General features: G+C 41.2%; 1 protein-coding gene across 6 annotated transcripts in view; it reads left to right on the forward strand.

Annotated features, from left to right (window-relative positions):
* The window catches only part of LOC126278282 (inactive dipeptidyl peptidase 10-like), a 1,623,672-nt gene that overhangs the window by 1,216,045 nt on the left and 385,843 nt on the right, over positions 1-21,784 (forward strand). For all 6 annotated transcript variants that reach the window (XM_049978288.1, XM_049978290.1, XM_049978291.1 and 3 more), the window contains exon 5: positions 18,605-18,657. In XM_049978288.1, coding sequence (XP_049834245.1) covers positions 18,605-18,657 — 53 coding nt within the window. The remainder of the gene's footprint in view (positions 1-18,604; positions 18,658-21,784) is intronic.

Below are 21,784 nucleotides of genomic sequence, written 5' to 3' on the forward strand. Positions count from 1 at the left end.
TCTACAGAGCTACACTTCTCGTTGAGGTATCAGTCTTTCATTTGAGTACTACACGTACTTAGGAAACTTTATAGTTTGTTCTCTCGAGAATTTTTGAGAGTAATATTCAACTGCCTTAGGAAATTAATATTTCAGTTATGAACATCATGTACCATAAATATAAAAAAAAATTACATATGCTTCACTCAACCTAGCATCATTGCTTTAAATTTTCCACCCTTATTTCGACTTCGTTTGTTGTGATTGTTTCTAAAAACTATTCTACATTTCAAGGTGATAATGTTATTAGCGGACGGCTGCCCCCTAGGAGGTTCGAGTCCTCCCGCGGGCATGGGTGTGTGTTGTCCTTAACGTAAGTTAGTTTAAGTCAGGTTAAGTAGTGTGTGGGCTTAGGGATCGATGACCTCAGCAGTTTGGTCCCTTAAGACTTCACACACATTTGAACATTTTGAATGTTATTAGTTGCTGTAAATAAGAGAGAAACACAGGTGTATTACGATGCGCTGCGAGGGTTCTCTTCTTCCTCTGTAATGCGGAATCCTTAAACGTCATCAGTAAAAACGCATTATTATAATTAAGTACTTATTTATTACGTACTACTAAAATTAAAAGAAGGTACTGAGGTTGAAACCATTACTAATGTCGACTGGTGTACCGGCTTACCATAATGAATACATAAAATAAATGCATGCCTACTAAAATTAAAGACAAGCATCACAGATAATTTGTAAAAAGATAAAACTTGGCTTTACTTACCTGAATTGATGATATGTTTATCGCGATCGAATGTGCACCACATACACTCATGAAGGGTTCTAACTTTACACCCGATAGTGTTGTGAGTTTGCAGTAAAGTTAAGTATGGAATTTATTTGCTATATCTGGCACTCGTCTCACTCGGGCAGCGCAACAAACGTATCCGGTTGCGTAACTCATACTACTGCTGATTGTTGGTTGCATATCGCCAAGGAGAACTATATTTTCTTCAAGATGGTGCGCGGATTTTTCAAAATAAATCCAGCACAGTGTTTTTTTTTTTTTTTCAAACAGGAATATGGACGTAAACCTAACGATAGTTGAATCAGTGAACTGAGATATCCCCTATCGTAATTGGATACAATGAGAAAGACCCTTAATGGAATTTTCTTTTGAGAGTTTCACGTGAAATTCAAATTAAATTTTTCTTTCTTGTGAAACAGCCCCGCGGGCCAGTAATTAGTGCCCCGCGCTCCGCACGCTGCTCGCCGGCTGTGTGTCGACCACACCGCTGATGTAAGTTCTTTTAATTTGCAGTAGAAGTAAATCTTATATGCCCTGGCTTTATCCCATAGACCCGTGTCTTCACGGGGTCGGCATGTTAATGGGGTTTTGGCAATGGTACAGGGGGGCCGGATGCCCTTCCTATCGCCGCCTCTTCCCACCCCCTCCCCTCCCCCCTGGCCAACCATTCTTAATACCCCTCCTTCCGTCTGTATTATAGATGTGAAAGTGTGAGAAAGTTTTCGAAATGTTTACAGATCGTGTCGCTGAGAAGGAACTTGGGTACCAGCCCGGTATTCACCTGGTCAGATGTGGGAAACAACCTAAAAGCCGCATACAAGCTGACTGCGCTGTGGGCCATCTTACTTCAAAACCTGGACGTAGTAGAAAAATGTATATAAAATCCTACAACAGTGTGTTCTTTTTAGATTTTCGGGTTCGCTGATTACGAATACGTTGTCGAAATTACATAATTCAAATTGGCGGATCTAGTACGAAGGATCTAAACTGTAAAAGTAGAAAATTGGAAAAAAATTCGGGTTATATGTCGCTGATAATGAATTAGAAGTCGGAACTGGCGTTTTCAAATGTTTTATTCTAAACTGTGCATTTTTTCAAAAGAAATCGTCGTCACATTTGACGTCTGCGTCAGTACCGTTATTTTACTAGGCAAAATTAATACGAGTATTATTACACTAACATAAGGCATAACTTGTTGAAATGAATGATGAAACGGTCGCGAATCGTACTGATGACAAATATAATTGATCCGTACGACCACTGTTTACTGGAAACGTCAAATAGATCACGTTTCCGTTAAGGCTGGTCACCTCATTCACAATTTCGACAAAATTAATGGTAGTTGTTTTTCATTAGCAGCAGACAGCTGAACGGATTTGCTACATCCTCAGACAATTTGACTCTTCATCCGCGACTTGACTGTCAGTATCTGCTGCCCATACATTTCGCACAGAGTCAAATATTTGCCTATGTGCTCAAGTTTTTGAATGGGAATTAGATACTGAAAAACAAATCATTTAAAATGTTCATCACACAATACAGTGTTTGTTGATTGATTTTCATGTCTGTGATCAAGCAATTGTTTAATTGCTTATTAGTTAATTCATGAGTTGTTATCTATTAGTCCACGATAATTTAACAATACCGAGCATTGATTACTGCACAATAATTGTCTACCGTGTGGCCGTCCACTAAAAGGGCGCATATATGCCCACGAAAATTCATTTGAACTTGTAAACTATTCTATCAAGATAAAAGGAGAGCCCTTTAAAAAATAGAGAAATAGAGCCACGCAGAAGAAAGGAGGTAACAAATTATTCCGGTTCATATCGGTAGTAGTTTAAAGTCGATATGTCTTATTAGAACAGTTAAAAATGCCGTAAATAAACCTTCTGGGGTGCTAACCATCTTATTTTATCCTGACAACTGAATGGAATCGCTGTCAATTATTAAACAGGCCACACAAACAATATCTGAAAAATGTATAGTTGTCCTATTCCCTGTTTACTAACAACTGTCGTAGCAAGTATTATATCACCTTGTGACTGGAATGCCACCACTGCATTGGACAAACATGCACCAACGCCACCTACACAAGATGTCGTGAGAGTTATGGCGGAACGTACACATTCCTCTGTTCCTGTCCAGGGTTCGAAGCAAGGTGGGCAGGATCGGATTCGATCTGGGGCCAGCACGTCTCCCCAGATCCCGGTAGCACTGCCCTAATAACAATAATAATAAGTAGCTTCGATCTTTTACTTATGACGACACCGAAATTGATGAGCTCAGTCTGATTCAAAAAGGGAAGTATTCCTCTCTTTGTCTGGAATTTTGATGTATCATATATGAGCCACACGAGTCATTTCGGTGATCGCGTTTCTGAGCCGTGTTGAGAATTGCGATATTGATAATTTATAGCAGGACTTGTTTCTAACGTTTCCGCGCGCCACGTATACTGAAGAGCCAAAGAAACTGGTACAACTGCCTAATATCGTTTAGAAGTGCCACAACACGACGTGGCAGGGACTCGAGTAATGTCTGAAGTAGTGCTGGAAGGAATTGACACCATGAATTCTGCAGGGCTGTCCATAAATCAGTAAGACTACGGGGAATGGAGCTCTCCTCTGAACAGCACGTTGCAAGGCATCCCAGATATACTCAACAATGTTCATGTCTGGGGAGTTTGGCAGCCAGCGGAAGTGTTAAACTCAGAAGAATGTTCCTAGAGCCGCTCTGTGGCAATTTTGGACGTGTGGTGTATCTCATTGTCCTGCTGGAATTGCCCAAGTCCGTTGGAATGCCTCCAGACACTTGTCTTATACAGGCGTTGGCGACGACAGTGCCATATTCTGCCTGTTTACATATATCTGTGTTTGAATACCCATACCTATACCACTTTCTTTAGAGTTTCAGTGTATTTCTTAATTACGAGGGTAAATCAATTATTATCCGCAATTTAGATATACTTCTGGTTATTTGGTGGTACTGTCGTTTTACGTTGAAGACGCAGGCTTCGTCTATCTGAAGGTATATCTTTGTCATTTTCAAGCTGCTAGGATAGTTTCGTTATCGCTGCCGTGTTGTTGATCATGACTGATGAGCTGTCTATTTGCACCACAGAAAAGCAACGTTAAGTTATCCGTTTTTTGTGGTCTTAAGGCGTATCAGGGGCGGAAATTCATCAAAGACTTTCGGTTCAATACGGAAACAGTGTTTTGCCACAAGGTAGTGTCTACGAATGCATTGAAAAATTACTAAATGGTCGCACAATTGTTACGCACGGTAAAGGAGCCGGACGATTGTTTAACGCCACAAATGAAGAAACTATTGAGCGTTCAAGTGAAATGATTCTCTTAGACGATGAACTAAGCCGCGCGGGATTAGCCGAGCGGTCTCAGGCGCTGCAGTCATGGACTGTGCGGCTGGTCCCGGCGGAGGTTCGAGTCCTCCCTTGGGCATGGGTCTGTGTGTTTGTCCTTAGGATAATTTAAGTTAATTAGTGTGTAAGCTTAGGGACTGATAACCTTAGCAGTTAAGTCCCATAAGATTTCACACACATTTGAATATTTTTTTCGATTAACTATTCACGAAGTGGCACATCGTCTACAAATTAGTCACGGTTCTGCCTAGTAAATTGTTCACAACAGACTTGGGCTTTTTAAAGTTTGTGCAAGGTGGATCCCAAAACGACTGACACAGTAGCATAAACAAACGCGCTTGGACATCTGAAAAAACATTTTGGTCGCTATGGTAACGAAGGGGACAACTTCTTAGACAGGATCATTACTGGTGCCGAAACATAGATTCATCATTAAGGGCCGGAGAGTAAACTGCTGAGTATGGAATGGAAACACCCAAATCGGCCGTCCAAGAAAAAGTTCAAGACCCAAGCGCCCGCAGGAAAACTGATGCTTACGGTTTTTTGGGACGCACAAGATCCAGTACTGGCACATTATGCGGCGAGGGGCACAACAATAAATAGTGTACGTTACAGTGAGATGCTTACTGCCAGGCTAAAGCCTGAAATTCGAAGCAAATGCCGAGGATTGCTGTCAAAAGGTGTTGTGTTGTTGCAATGCCCGTCCGAATACTGCTGCCCATGCTGCTGAAACGCTCCAGAAACTCAAATTTGAAGTACTGGAACATTCTCCATGTAGTCCCGATCTTGCCCCTTCTGATTATCACTTGTTTGGTCCACTCAAAGATGCATTAAAGGGCCGTCGATTTGCCTCGGACGAAGCAGTGAAAGAAGCGGTGCATTTCTGGCTCGAAGCTCAACCGAGAACCTTCTTTTATGACACCAGGAAGCTTGTACAACGATGGACAAAGTGCGTTGAAACGCAAGGAGACTATGTAGAATAATGATGTTCTCCTAAGTTTCCTATTTAATTACAATAAAATTTTATAGTTACTTTGAGGATATTAATTGAGTTACCCTCGTATATACTACTTTGTGGAACAAGTGCCCAATAAAATATGGCAGATCAGTCTCGCTGGATAAGCAGCCAGTTAGAAAATACCAGTTGAGAAGCGCACGTTCGCTGGCTCGGTGCGATACAGGATAGCTACAGCAGTCGATATCAGACTCGAACGTCTGTTTACTTCTGCTGTTTGTCCGTTGTGTAGTGGCGAACGGACTGTGATTAGGGGACACAGGGGTACGGGTCACGAGATACTAACGATGCCACATCCAGTGTCTCACTACTGTAGCCAAGTAAACTGGCATTCAGACAGGTACAACGGCTGTGAAACTGTTTGTTCCGTTAACGTCTAGGCAATAGCAGCGTGTCCATTTGCGTGTTCTCTCTCTCTCTCTCTCTCTCTCTCTCTCTCTCTCTCTCTCTCTCTCTATCTCTCTCTCTCTTACGCGCGGGCGGCCGTTATGGTGTACAATGTGAATCCATAGTCCACTGATAGTCCACTGGTGAAATTTCAGAGGTTCTTCAGGGATTATTTTTGAAAATGTTGTCGGGGAATGTCAGTGATCAGAACAGAATATTGAAATTAATTATAAAATATTCTAGTTGGTAAAGGCACGTTTATTAAAAGGTAACCAGTTTCCATTATTACATGTTCATCTCCAGATCTTCAAAACAATCATATTATACAGGATGTAAATTAGAGGCATACATAAAAATAACTTTAAATTAGGTAAATAATTACTAAAAGTAGGTATACCCATATTGATGGGCACTGGCTGTAAACAGAGCAGGATCGAGTGACGATAATGAAATTCTGGAGACAACAGCGCAGCTATTTTTTAAATACTGAAACCTGCATCTATCGCTGACAGCATGATACCATCGTTAGCCGTCAGGTTTAAGTCGAGATAATTAAAGTCAAAAAGAAGTACTTACCAACAAATATAACTCCAAAATTACGTAGAATAATTCTATAATAAAGAAGAAAGAGCTCGTTAATACAGCTATTGTCAAATAAATAAGAACTTTTCAGAGGAAACGAATAAACATTGCATCTGTTGTGTATAGTTTGCTCTCTTGGACATCGTAATTATTTTTCCACTATGTCCTTGGAGGGTAACCTATACACATCGAGCACGACGTTTATTTGTTACATTTTTAAAGTTCTTATATATTTCTTTAACTGTGTTAACAACCAGTTTCTTCTTTATTATAAAATTATTTTACGTAATTTTGACGTCCTACTTCCTAATAAGTACATATTTTCTTACATAATTTTCTTGACTTACACCTGATTGGCTGACGCTGGTATTATGCTGTCAGGGGTAGACCGTGAGTTCAATATTTAAAGAAAATAGCTGCGCTGCTCTGTCCAGCAGTTTACTCACGACCCCTTCTTGTAGTAAGTTCAACTAAATACTTAAGAATTACAATTACGAATAACTTAAATTGGAAAAAAACACAATGAAAATGTTGTGGGAAAGGCTAACTAGATACTGCGTTTTATTGGCAGAACACTCAGAAAATGTAACATATCTACTAAAGAGAGTGCCTACACTACTGCTGCGTGGTGGGGGATGCTTGACAGATAGGATTGATGGAGTACATCGAGAAAGTTCAAAGAAGGGCAGCACGCTTTGCATTATCGCGAAATATGGGAGAGAGTGTCACTGAGATGACGCAGGATCTGTGGTGGATATCATTAAAACCAAGGCGTTTTTCGTTGCGGAGGAAGCCCCTCACGAAATTCCAATCCCTAACTTTCACTTCCGAATGCGAAAATATTTTGTTGACGTCGACCTACATAGGGAGGAACGATCACCATGATAAAATAATGGAAATCAGAGCTCATACGAAAAGACGCAGGTGTTCGTTCTTTCCATGAGCTATAACAGATCGGAATAATTGAAATTCTTCCAATCCATATATGGCATACAGCAAACCATTGCTTAACAGTATTGGTTAAAAACAGCCTTGGTTGCAATTTTAGTTTTTTATTTTTCAACGACGCGTTTCGCCTTATTTAGGCATCTTCAGGTTATCTACATAGAAAACAGAGAACAAATACATCTGTTTAAGAATCGCGATCAAGTTGTGCAGACCTGGATAACCTATAAGCATGTATAAACAGATCACCTATTGAAAGAGCAAATACCTTAAATTGGTATTTCTTAGAAGAATCCTTTAGTTAATGTAGCCAAAGGGCATCGTCAAATATATCAGGCCAACATCGCCTTCGTTAAATTCAGTAAAAACTGGAAATATAAAAGAGTAAAATCATTACCGTTTCTAGATCGACGAGAGAGGAACTAAGATCTGCATAACGCGATCCAGTTATCCAGGTCTGCACAACGCTATCGCGATTCTTAAACAGATGTATTTGTTCTCTGTTTTCTATGTAGATAACCTGAAGATACCTAAATAAGGCGAAACGCGTCGTTGAAAAATAAAATCTAAAATTGCAACCAAGACTGTTTTTAACCAATACTGGAATAATTGAGAATTGCGAAGGTGGTTCGATGAGTCCTCTGCCAGGACTTAAATGTGATTTACAGAGTATCCATGCAGATTTGGATTTATGTGTAGATGTTACATCGTATTTACATTAACCAATGACAGAACGTTGTCTGTATCACTGACAGATCCATTCATTACTCAGTGCTATTCAGAGATGTGCAGTACAATACGATGGACCAGTACCGGTATAATTTCGCAGAAGTCACTGACATGCCCCTTGCATATAGAGGAGTACGTTGCAGTGCTCTCGCTACTGGAAGGCTGTACAGGGAACGATTTCCTAACAGGCATCGTCCATCACAGGGAGTGTTTATTTCTCTCGATCGACAGTGTGGGAGACTGGTTCATTGGAAAGAAGGTACGACGGATCTGATTACATGAGGACCACACGCACACCCGATTTGGAAATGGAGAACGTGTTGCAGCGGACACACTACGAGTACTCGTCGTAATACACGTGAAATGGGCGCTGCACATCATAGCTTGTGACGAGTACTCCACGAACAACAATTAGACCCATTATCACCCACAACGAGTACATGGGATGCTTGTGACTGACTCTGCACCAAGGGTCGTGATGTGTCAGTGGTTGCTCAAACAATGGACTGATTGACCAGATTTCCACAAAATCTAGCTGATTATTGACAAGGCCTCATTTGATCATGATGGTATTTCGAACAGCGGAATGTGCGCTGATATGATAGGTTCGCAGTAGAGCTTCTGTAAAGTTTGGAAGGTAGGAGACGAGATACTTGCAGAAGTAAAGCTGTGAGGACGGGGCGTGGGTCGTGCTAGGGTATCTCAGATGGTAGAGCGCTTGCCAGCGAAAGGCAAAGGTCCCGAGTTCGAGTCTCGGTCGAGCACACAGTTTTAATCTGCTAGGAAGTTTCAGTTCCGGGGTTCTTCACGCAACGGGACATACTGTTTATATTCAACCTGGTGCGTCTTTGAGATGATTGTCTGAATATTCACGGCGATTTTGCCTGATTGTGAGGCCTTTTAACTGAACTGAAACTTTTTAGTCGTCCCTTATAGAATATAATGGATGAATACACACGAGGGTGGTAGGGATGCTTAGGATATCAACAACTAACTATTAAAAAAAAAAAAAGAAAAAAAACAGTTGAAACATCAGACTAAATTTTTTTGTTCTGATAGTAAAGCCGTCCCTACCACATCACACAGTTCATTAGATGGTGCAACATGTCAAAGAAGGAACTGAGAAAACCTGTATCATAGCTAGAAATGCATTCGTAATGAAAAATCTCCTTGTATGAACAGTTCCTTAACGATGACAGCCGTGTAACTGTTGATGCATCGTTCTAGTGATCCACATCCGGCAGTTTATGCCATGAACTATTTCATGCTGTATATTCACATGGAATCAGCTAAAATAGGCCACCTAGAATATATTCAGAAAGACTAAACACAGTAGTGCAGTAGCGTACAAAGCTTGAGGGCGATAGTAATTTTCGCATCATGTCACTGCCAGGTAACATGATGCGATGAAACTTGGACCATATACGATAGTACACAAATACGCAATGATAAGAGACAAATGACACTTTTGTTCAAATAAAATAGTCACACTGAAGTCACCGCTATTTAAGACGGTCCCATCCCGCGCCCCCCATCCCTCCCGCCCCATGGGAGCTACGAAACGCTGGACATAGTTCCTAATATGGTTTGTGATCACCATGGACGGCAGTACATGCTCTGAAACGTGCTCCCATGCTGGCCAAAAAAGTTAGTAAGGCCGTCCCATTCCTCCATGAGCGCGGTTAACAACTAGATGAACGTTGGTACAATTAATCGTGCTGTAGTACGTGTTCGAACGCAGCCCAGACGTCAGGTAGGCCAGTCCGTTGACCGCATATCCTTTTGTTCCACGAGCACCTCCCCTTGCGCAGACTGAGGTGGTCACGCATTGGTATCCACAAAAATGAATTCAGGGTCGAATGCAGCCATGAGAAGACCCACATGAGATGCAGTACATCGCCACAATAAAATACACTGGTGATTATAATGCGTTTTAAAATTTTTTATGCCGGTACGCAGATGCAAAATTATGCCTCCCTACCTGCACCATCAGAACGATCGTGTTCGACAGTTTTCTTGGGTGCGTTACGTACTTTCATATGGAGGGGCGAGCGAACACACAGGTAATTATCATCCCATGTGGTGGCTGCCGTTAAATGGCTACATTTGAACTAGTGCCGTTACCATGGAGCATGGACTGCTGATGGGGTTGCATTCCTTTCAGTAGAAATCATTGATATACACTTCTTTTTATGGCCACTGTCGGCACTATAGTGGCTACCACTCTTTTAGTGTTGTGAAGACGCACAGCGATATTAATAGTGGCATCGTGGCGTAGGGAGCCATCTGTATGACTTCAGATCACTGCTGATACTCAATGAGGCTACTCTGACGGCACAACAGCATGTCAGGTACGCCTTGGATCCTCATGTGTACCGAGCGAGGTGGCGCAGTGGTTAACACACTGGACTCGCATTCGGGAGGATGATGGTTCAATCCCGCCTCCGGCCATCCTGATATAGGTTTTCCATGATTTCCCTAAATCGCTCCAGGCAAATGCGGGATGGTTCCTTTGAAGAGGCACGGCCGACTTCCTTCCCTAATCCGATGAGACCGATGACCTCGCTGTTTGGTCTCTACCCCAAACCAATCCAATCCAATCCTCATGTGTGTTTCCACTCATATGACATTATTCTGGCGCAATTTTTCGACAGGACACTGCACCTGAACAATGTCTGCGTGTGGCCAACAGTATCTAAACATCTGTGCCCGATACTACATTACTGGCCATTAAAATTACTGCACCACGAAGATGATGTGCTACAGGCGCGGAATTTAACGGACAGCAAGAAGATGCTGTGATACGCAAATGATTAGCTTTTCAGAGCATTCACACAAGATTGGAGCCGGTGGCGACACCTGCAACGTGCTGACATGAGGAAAGTTTCCAACCGATTTCTCATACACAAACAGCAGTTGACCGGCGTTGCCTGGTGAAACGTTGTGATGCCTCGTGTAAGGAGGAGAAATGCGTACCATCACGTTTCCGACTTCAATAAAGGTTGGATTTTAGCCTATCGCGATTGCGGTTTATCGTATCGTGACCTTGCTGCTCGCCTTGGTCGAGACCCAATGACTTTTAGCAGAATATGGAATCGGTGGGTTCAGGAGGCTAATACGGAACGCCCTGCTGGATCCCAACAGCCTCGTATCACTAGCAGTCGAGATGACAGGCATCTTATCCGCATGGCTGTAACGGATCGTGCAGCCACGTCTAGATACCTGAGTCACAAGATGCGGACGTTTGCAAAACAACAACCACCTGCACGAACAGTTCGACGACGTTTGCAGCAGCATGGACTATCAGCTCGGAGACCATGGCTGCGGTTACCCTTGACGCTGCATCACATACAGGAGCGCATGCGACGGTGTACTCGACGATGAACCTGGGTGCACGAACGGGAAAACGTCATTTTTTTCGGACGACTCCAGGTTCTGTTTACAGCATCATGATGGTCGCATTCCGTGTTTGGCGACTTGGCGGTGAATGCACATGGAAGCGTGTATTCGTCATCGCCATACTGGCGTATCACCCGGCGTGATGGTATGGGGGGGTGCCATTGGTTACACGTCTCGGTCACCTCTTGTTCGCATTGACGTCACTTTGAACAATGGACGTCACATTTTAGATGTGTTACGACCCGTGGCGCTACCCTTCATTCGATCCCTGCGAAACGCTACATTTTAGCAGGATAATGCACGACCGCATGTTGCACATCCTGTACGGGACTTTGTGGATACAGAAAATATTCGACTGCTGCCCTGGCCAGCACATTCTCCAGATCTCTCACTAATTGAAAAGTCTGCTCAATGGTGGCCGAGCATCTGGCTCGCGACAATACGCCAGTCACTACTCTTGATCAAATGTGGTATCGTGTTGAAGCTGCATGGGCAGCTGTACCTGTACACGCCATCCAAGCTCTGTTTGACTCAATGCCGAGGGGTATCAAGGCCGTTGTTACTGCCAGCTGTGGTAGTTCTGGATACTGATTTCTCATGATCTATGCACCCAAATTGCGTAAAAATGTAATCACATGTCAGTTCTAGTATAATATATTTGTCCAATTAATACCCGTTTATCATCTGTATTTATTCTTGGTGTAGCAATTTTATTGGCCAGTAGTGTACTTGTATCGGATCAGTGGACATCAAATCTGCCTCAGTACCAGAATACGGTATATCATGGACCACATACACTGATTAGCCAGTGTTTTATGACCCCGTACCTAATAGCTGGTATATCCATCTTTGCGAAGGATAACAGCGACGACACGTCATGGCATGGAATCAGTGAGGCCTTGGTAGGTGGCTAGAGGGAGTTGACGCCACATCTACTCACACATGTCACATAATCCCCGGAAATTCTTGGTAGGGGCGCGTTGAGCTTTGACGCCACTTTCAATCACATCCCAGATCCTTTCGATCGGATTCAGTTCTGGCCAGTTGGGAGGCTAGCACTTCAATTGGAACTTTGCCATTGTGTCCTCGAAGCATTCCATCACACTCCTGCCCTTGCGTCGTGCCACAGTATCTTGTTTAAAATTGCCATTGCCGTCGGAAAGCACGACACCAACATAGTGTTCTAATCGAATGAAGAATCGTAAGAGTTTAACAGTTTCTTGGTCCATTTCAGTAGACGAACTAACAAGGCATTGAATAAAGGGAAAAATACGGATTTAGACATCTCTATACCTCCACTATTGATAAGCCTGTTAACCAACCCTTGGATTATGACCCCAAGAGGGTAAGATTCCACTTACTATCAAACGACGTGCCTTGCCAGTTTAATACATTAAATCTGACCTGTAACTGCAGAACAAGATTTTCTGATTCATCAGTTACCGAAATTTGTTTCAGAAACTTACGTTCTGGACTCGATTACACAAACTCTTGATCTGAATTTGAACCTGGTAAATCTGAGCTTTAGAATGGCTCCTGGCTGCGGTAACTTGTCATAAGCAGCTCAACACGCTACGGAGTCGTAGAAACAGCTCGATGGACACAAACCTTCTGTTGATGGACGACAAATATTCAACGTGAAACTTTCCCTTAGAAAAATTATAAATGACTGTGCTTAAACTGATACACAATATTTTAGCGCAACGCAATCTCACTTTCAATAATCCCTACAAAAGAATGGACCTGACTAACAATAACCTATACCTTTCATGTATCCCTTACCTTGCAAAAATCATCTTTACTCGAACTACTGCAATACAGCAAGCTCCAATACTGCCAGCTAAATAAAAGATTCTAACTACTGCAGGCACTAACTACTGATAGGCATAGTTAGCAAATGAACGATTTTGATAAAGAACAAACAGTGTATTTACATTAATTAAAAGTCATATATATATATATATATATATATATATATATATATATATATATATATATAATATCAGTTCATGACATCCGGTATTACAAATTTACTGTCTCTGATGGACACACGTCCAGATCATCCGCTCTCAAAACTCCGCAATCTCTCTCCCCACATCCACCCCTGCTGGCGACTCACCTCCAACTGCGCAACGCTACGCGCTTTTCACATCCAGCTGCCCAACACTACAATAGCAAACAACAATGCAAACCAGCCACAGGCTGCACACAGCACAGCCAGTGATTTTCAGCCTACTTACAAACTCATACGGCATGTGTTTTCTTTATCGCATCAAATCCCCAGTTCGCGCCTTGTCTTCGTAATTTATCACAAAGGCACGTATAACACAAACTCAGAAGCTGACACCGAACACAACACATCCCCCAAAATCTGTTTGTTTATATAGTGTTTGACGCAGCAACCACATTACAACCCTCAGTCAGTATATACACAACTACATAAGAATTAATCACGTGCCCCACTGACACGAAAGAATTTATAAAGCATGAATTACAGCAACCAGTTCACAGTTAGCACCTGGCCTCTGTCACACGCCTTGACATGCACACCTCTTGGTAAGATGACGTAGCTTCGTAATTTTTCTAGGGTCTTAACCTGCCCATATATGGCAACTACAACTTTTGAAAGTTTCCCATAAAACATGGAAATGGATCAAACATACACAATAATAAAAATATGAAAACAGAAACTCCAGGTTACACGCAGAGCATGTTTACTGGCATAGATTTGACATCACAAATCATTTTTGTCCAACTACAACAACAGCTGCTATATGTTTACAGCATGGAGGAATGGGTGTGGTTCTCCACGGATACGCGGCACTCTCATCTTAGGAGAAGCAAGCCTTCGCCACGTAGAAGAGAACTCGACGACGACTAGTCGGAATATTGCCCACGCCGTAGCTTCTGTGAAACACAACAGTCAGAGCTCATTGTACCAGTTGTGTGCGTGCAGTAAAGCGGGGGACTTGAAAGTTATTCGACTTCCAAACTTATTTTACATCAAAACAGTATATTTCTGGATAAAAGTTCTTTATCAAAATCGTATCTACTAAGTACCCTCTACAAGCCCTAGAAGCTTCTAATGATAACGACATTCGAAGCAAAAATGTACTGTAGACAAGAGCTCCAAAATGCAGACCTTAAGAGCTAAGAGCAGTTGTTGAACAGTAGAGACGTGTTTCACAGTAGCGAAGACGAACAAGAGCTCATGCACTTTAAAGCCCATGTTTACTGGAAATTTTTTTCTAGCTTTGGTCCAAACTACCACCTCTCAAAATATGGAGAGCAGAGAGTATGTAATAGCAGGAATTTATTTCAAAGTATCGCAGATGAAGTAGTGCTCATGGCCTTAATGTACGCATTTTAGACCCATGGTTACTAAACTTTTTCCTTGTAATGATAGTCCCTCTCATGTCCCTAAATAGTAATCATTCCTGGTGGGACACCCTGTAGTTGTAGCCTCTCTTAAAATATCCTATCAAAAGCCTCAGTCACTCCAATCGCTGCTACGTGCAGCAGAACTTTTTATATTTTCTAACACTTGTTTCTGTCCTGTACAATATTGCTTCTGCAATTTCCGTATAGATCTAGCAGACACTCGTCTTCTTTCCGCATCTAACAGTTCCTGGAGTCTATTTTTTGAATGAAACACGAAACTAATTGATCGTGAAAGCGTCGGATAAATAAAAAAATAATGATTTATTTTATAGGTTCTCTTTCATGCATATTTTTGGTAGCAATAAGAAGGAAAAAGAATTAAGTGGTGTATTTACGTATATCTCAGTCGGTACTTCTAATCGTAGTGAATATACATGATATTTACATCGATTTAAGCATTAACCCTCATAATCGCGGATAAGAATGTACACGGCAGCGTTAGAACCAGCGTGATAAATAATGATTTTAAATTCTAATCTTAATGCAGTTGGTGAATCTCGCAATAAATCAGCTTCGAATTTTTGCTGTATTGTCGGTTCTTGTTTATTGACTACTTCCATGTGATGTTGGACAAGTTAAATTCACATCGTAGTAACTACCAACTACAACCAATGGTAACATTCATAGACAGTACTGTGATGTTCCTCAATAATGGCACAATTTTGAGTAAATGTTATAGATACGTAATGATCTGTTCCCATTTTCAAAAAAAGAAAAAGAAAAAAGAAAGAAACCTTTAACCTGTCCCAGTTGATAGACATAATAACACAGAAATAGATAACCAATTAATGAAAGTAAAGAGTCAGAAATATATTTATTACAACACAATTAACTACGCCAATAACAAATGGTTCATTCTCTAAAACAAGTGACTGAAGAATATAACTTTGATTCAACTTTAATTCGATTGACATTAAGCCAAATAGTTCCCTTAAATTATTATAAAAAAGGACAGGAAGAACAGAAACTTAATGCTATACTGAAAACTAATCATATACAGTAAGAGAGACGAAAAATTATTGATTTGACTCACGAAATTTTGGCGATTAAACCGTTGGTCCGATTCAGCAACTACTGAAGTTCCCATCAAGTATCCGCAGACTTCAGAAATTCCTCTGAATTCCTACCAGCTGCGGTAAATGCGAAACATCAAGACACTTTTATCTGTCTACGATCTACAGATCTGTGATTCTGGAAATATCAGATTATATCGTAGCTGATAGCATTTCCCACTAATCTTTCAATTCCTTTTGCTTCAGGAGTTTCTGAAGTTCGTAACTTGCTTTAAGAGAAACACAATTAAATCAATAACAATGTCACGTACTACGATGACAGACACTCAAATAATTATTGTTAGAATCGTGAAAACACCGTTCTACAAACCAAAAATTACAAACTTATTATCGCATTTACGTTTTGGTACACAGTCTTCTAAATCCACAAAATTTTGCTGCAAAATTTATATACGAAGTGACTGGTGGCGTGCGACGTTCAGAATGGACGTCACAATGCCACCCTCTTTTTATAATCTTTCCTGCCAGTTTGCGGCGGGGCGTGTTAAATTTTCGTTACGTTCGTCGCACTGTGCACTGTTCAACTGCAAAAATCCACCTACCTCAGTACAGCGTCCGCTGACCGTCCCTTTTCTCAGTAAACATACGTACTGTTTAGAAGTCGGAAAAGCAGCATTGATAAAAAAACACATATACTTACGTTGCAAAGTCCGTGTAAACTCTAGTTGCCTGCTGTCATGCAATTATCTCATAGTACATATCGGGTGGTAATGTTGGTGCTTCTGTCATTAGAAATTTTTGAAAATTCGAAAGCAAGTCTTTTTTTTATTTCCTTAAGCACAGATTTTAACAGGGCATCAAGTCCACATTTACTTAACTAACTAATCTACAACTCTCAGTTCTCAGTTCATACAACTTAACACGCAAAGCAGCCAGAAATACAAGTAAGTCCAACCAGATTGACTACGCGATCTCACAGTCACAGTTCCGTTCCTAATAGTGAGTTTCACATTCGGTCCTTTTCAGTGGTTTTCTTTAAGAGAAACTGCACTCCAAAATACTCCATATATGAATACGGAACATGCCAGGCGGAAATGTTCACAAAGGACGAAAGTTCACACGCTCTTAACTTTCCAACAAAGTAATTCCAAAACTTCCAGCTTTCATCAAATTGTTCGTAATTGCAACGGCTTTCCTTGCAACTAGTTCTAAACGCACGGAACACAATATTTCTTCATCTTACACATAATGACAAATAGCACGTTTTACATGTCCTTCCACGACCGAAGCTGACGAGCGACTCTTGTTCAGACTGCCTCTCTCCCAGTATATCTAACTAGTTGTGTCCGCAGCTCGTGGTCGTGCGGTAGCGTTCTCGCTTCCCACGCCCGGGTTCCCGGGTTCGATTCCCGGCGGGGTCAGGGATTTTCTCTGCCTCGTGATGACTGCGTGTTGTGTGATGTCCTTAGGTTAGTTAGGTTTAAGTAGTTCTAAGTTCTAGGGGACTGATGACCATAGATGTTAAGTCCCATAGTGCTCAGAGGCGCGGGAAGTACTTAATTGTGATTAGCTGATCAGTCTGACGGACTAATCAAAATGATCCTTCCAGATCATTCTCGCGGCAAAACTCACCTAAGTCAATCACTATTCAGAAAAGCATTTGTGTCTTCCAAAATGCAGATATTTACACAACGTTTAATAAAACAAAACGAAATTAAAATTAATCTTGAAAATAATTTAGAATATCATTACTCTGCAAACAGCTATTCTGGCTGTCTTCTTACAAAAGCAGTCTCACCTAGACATACGTCATCAGCAGTGTGGGTAAAACACAACTTTCCCATGTTCTAGTTACGTAATGTTGTACATAATATAATATTGAATTTTAACGTGTGCTACACATACACACTCTCACTCATTCTCATTTATTCACACAACCACTTAAGAAACAGACAATAAGTTTTTCTAAAAATTAGACTACGAAAATGCAAAATAATTAAGGTTTTGAAAATAAAGTCTCAATAAAATTATTCTATACCTTGAGAATTCTAGTAATGATCTCAAATCATACTAAAAGACAAACTGTTATTATTCCTAACTGAGTTTTGCAATGTAAGTGTCGGTTTGGGGTCTTTTAGGTAATTTTCTGAATCTCCGAGACTTTGAAATTTTGTGGAGACCTTCTTCTGAATAACAAAAACTAGTTACCAAATTTGAAAATAATCTGCCCATATTTAATGTGTTTTATTTAGATTCGCTAGAGGTATGAAAATACAGCCGCTCGACGTGTTCTCAGCCTGCCTAGCAGCGACAGCCGTGCTTATGACTCATGGCTAAGACCCAAGTTTGTAGCTTCCTAAGCTCCAACACAGTGGGCTATGTTGCACTGTAAGTTATCGCGTAAAAACTTGCGACGCCACAAGTTTCCATTTCGCAAGCCATTTTCCATCCTCCTCCTTGGTTCCCTTGTAAAGCTATCGCACTTTTACTGCGATCGTGCAACAGTTTCTCTAGATCTTGGATCTTTCCTTCTTGTTTCAGTACCAAAATTGGCTCTGAGCACAATGGGACTTAACAGCTGAGGTCATCATTTCCCTAGAACTTAGAACTACTTAAACCTAACTAACCTAAGGACCTCACACACATCCATGCCCGAGGCAGGATTCGAACCTGCGACCGTAGCGGTCACGCGGTTCCAGACTGAAGCGCCTAGAACAGCTCGGCCACTATGGCCGGCGTTTCAGTACCTATCTGTTTCTGCTGCACAATACATCACCAAGAAAGCACCTGACTGACAACACACACAACATCAACGGTGTAACAATATCTATAAAATAAGTTACATTATTTCAGCAAGTGGATGTGAAGTGTCAGTTTGTACTACTGTTGACGCTCTTTCTGCTATGTGATCTGACATACAGTTCATTGTTACAGGTGTGGCGCTACTCCTACCAGGCGAGCTACCACGTCTACGAAGTAGAAACACAGTAAGTAGACGCTAAAGTCGTCGTTATTTCTTGACAGTTTTTTGTTTACTTCCTGAAAAATAAGCGTACAGCATAAATGTGCCCCCACGCTCAATTACTCCCTGTTACTTCTGCTGTGACATCTGGGGAGTGCTGCCACTGAATGATTCATGCTAGTCAGCTGTATTGCTCTTTGAATTTAATATTAAGGTCTCATTGCTGTTGTATCAGATAGCAACGAGGGCGTACTCAGGGCGAAGCGTTTCACCCACCCTCTACCCCTCGAAATCTCTCCCTACAAAAATTCGAAACAAACTGGAGATGAGCTTAACTGTGCAAATGGCCAGGGCGGCATGTGTTAGTGGACTGCAGTATTTGTAGGACACTGTACGAAAAACCTCGGGCATCAAACAAATTTCTAATTCGCAGAGCTGATTAGTTTCCACGCCATGAGCACATTCCTAAAATTTAAATCTCCCACTCACAGGTAAATATTAGCTGACGCACATGCAGAAGTGTGTTACGTAGTGTCGTTTATTCTTCATATTATTAGCAAAGCCAAGAAATAGTTTGATGTAGTGATATTAATTAGTTATTTTTTATAAAATGCCAGAGCGTTTTTTCATTTTACATTTCCTGTTGACAATTATGTCACTATGTTGTTAAAATGACGTTAAGGTACATCCGCACCAGCTTGATTTCGTTTTGTTATTAAACTCTTAACAGTGGACATTCTTGCACATTTCTTCCTAGCATAAACAAAATAACACTATTGTCAATCTTTCTGGACGTGTTTTATAAACAGAATTTTTTTTACTTATTCGAGTCAGATCACGAATTACGGTGGCCTTTTAGTTAACTCTTTTACGTGCGCATAAAATAGCAGAGAGTAACAGATCACTTCCGCACGGTATTTATGCGGACAGCTCAATACAGTTTCCCTTAGTTCCCGAAATGAAGTGGTAAATGACTTATAATTTGATTTCTGTTGTAATAACCACTGAAGGAAGTGACTGGGAGAAAGCGACAATGACAAAAGAAGAAAAAGATGGAGAAGTATTGAAGAAAGTTCTACGCCTTCATATTTTTACAAATCCTCAAAGAATTCATGTAGAATTTTTTGACCACATGAAATTGGACCACGAAGAAATGGTAATTTTGTCTTCAAAGGGAAAAGCTCCTCGTTATTTAAATAATCAGTGTTTTGTCCCTTTGTAACTTTTGAAGTTCAAAGTCCTCCAGACATGTATGCATGCAGCACGTTGACACACGGTGACATAGGGAGGTTTTGATCGTTCCATGAGGCATCCTGGGATAGCCGAAGATGTTAAGGCAACGACTCACGTAAAGCGGGAAATCCGGTTTCGAGTCCCAATCCGGCATAAATTTATATCTCATTAATAAATTGTGCAGTTAAAGTCTAATAATATTAGCAGTTTCGCAGTTGCGAATACATATCTTGTAATTCAACCTGTTCGTATTGTTTCCATTTATATTTATTGTATGACACTATATTAACTATTTCTATTTCATATTTTTATAAAAGCAAGTTTTTCGGTTTGCAACTCATAGTTAAATATTACACAGACAAAAACATGCCCACTTCTTAGAAATCCAAGTTTGGACGGGGGAGGGGGTAAGGCAGCAAAGATCTTCTTGTCCAACGGCGTCAGGAGTTCGAAATATGGGCCTGGTTACGATAAATGTCGTTCATTTCTGTCATAAACCAAACTCTCATCGTGCTGATAGATGTACTGATTTAGCATCCATTACAAAAAAAATTCAAAACATGTAATAGATATTGACGAGGAGCAGGTAGGCCCACATCTATTTGTCATGAGCTCTCAAATCTATTTTGTCGTTCACTGCGAAAATAGGACGAGTAATTTTGACTATTGCTTGTGCACATTAGGCTTTTTATCGGGTTGTAATTGCTGCACTACACTGTAGCATTGTAGACATCAAATTAATAATAAATGACATACACGGGAAGTTTCACAATATTCCTAGTAGAAGCTTCTATGGGTTGTAGAGGCAACGTAGTAGAAACGTTAAAATTTTGGTTCTGTGTCGAACCACCGCCTCTAAATGCACACATATTGTACAGACCGGTGTACGTATGTATCTATGTACATACGTTATGTTCCGCATCTTCCAATGTACTGCACTGATTTCAACCAAACTTGATACACATATCACTTACTGTCATGGAAATAATTTTTAAGAAAGAAATTCTATCTCTTGTTCCGTTTCCTAGTGAATTAGCTTTGACGTTAGCCAGTCAAGCCGTGGCGGAGCGGATTCAAGCAGAGACGGTGTTGCCAAACGTGTTCTTCGTTTGGTTTCGTAAGACCGAATGAGAGAGCGATACCAAACTTTGACATGTTAGTAAGGAACATACCTGACCAAAAGGCTGAGCAGTTCCCTGCTGTATCATCTGCCCTATGAGAACAGCCAACGACTGTATTTGGCGGGCCGCTTGAATTTCCGCCTACAGCTTCTGACTGGTTAACCTCAAAGATAATTAATTCGGAAACAGCGCACCGTATTGAATTTTTTTCTTTACAATTATTTCTCATCACAACCTACCCTGCAACGCCCTTCCAAACTTTTCAGACTATTCCTGACCACCCTGTACGTACGGTTATAATTGCGAACTCGTGGATTCGCTTTCCTTTCTACGCGTGTCGATTATCGAGTGCACTTGTACCCGAAAACGGACTCCAGTGATGAGTTTTCACTTTAACAGACGGCGCCGGAGACTGGCAAGTCAAGCCTCCGAGTACGCGGATACGGCGTCCGAGATGACGTAACAGGTCACGCTGGCGAGCTACTAAGTCTTCTGCGGGAATAATGTCCTACAGATATTTAATACATATGAAAGTGATAGGTATGGCAGTTGGTAACAATCCACGGAACCAGTGCCACGAGGGTGTACTGGAAACTAGTTGATGAAATACATTACACTTCGAAGGGACCATCAAACCTGCTATTCACGGATTCTGAAATCTTGAAGGTACCTGTCCTAAGTACATGGCTAGCGGCTTTTCGTGCAACAGCCAGTAGTTGCCAAGATAATCGATGTTGACATTTCACGCGTCTCTCGTTTACCTGTAACTTTAATAAAGTTTCGACTGAGCGAGAATAG

This window comes from Schistocerca gregaria, chromosome 6, assembly GCF_023897955.1.
Source record: "Schistocerca gregaria isolate iqSchGreg1 chromosome 6, iqSchGreg1.2, whole genome shotgun sequence".
In the NCBI taxonomy this organism is placed as follows: domain Eukaryota; kingdom Metazoa; phylum Arthropoda; class Insecta; order Orthoptera; family Acrididae; genus Schistocerca; species Schistocerca gregaria.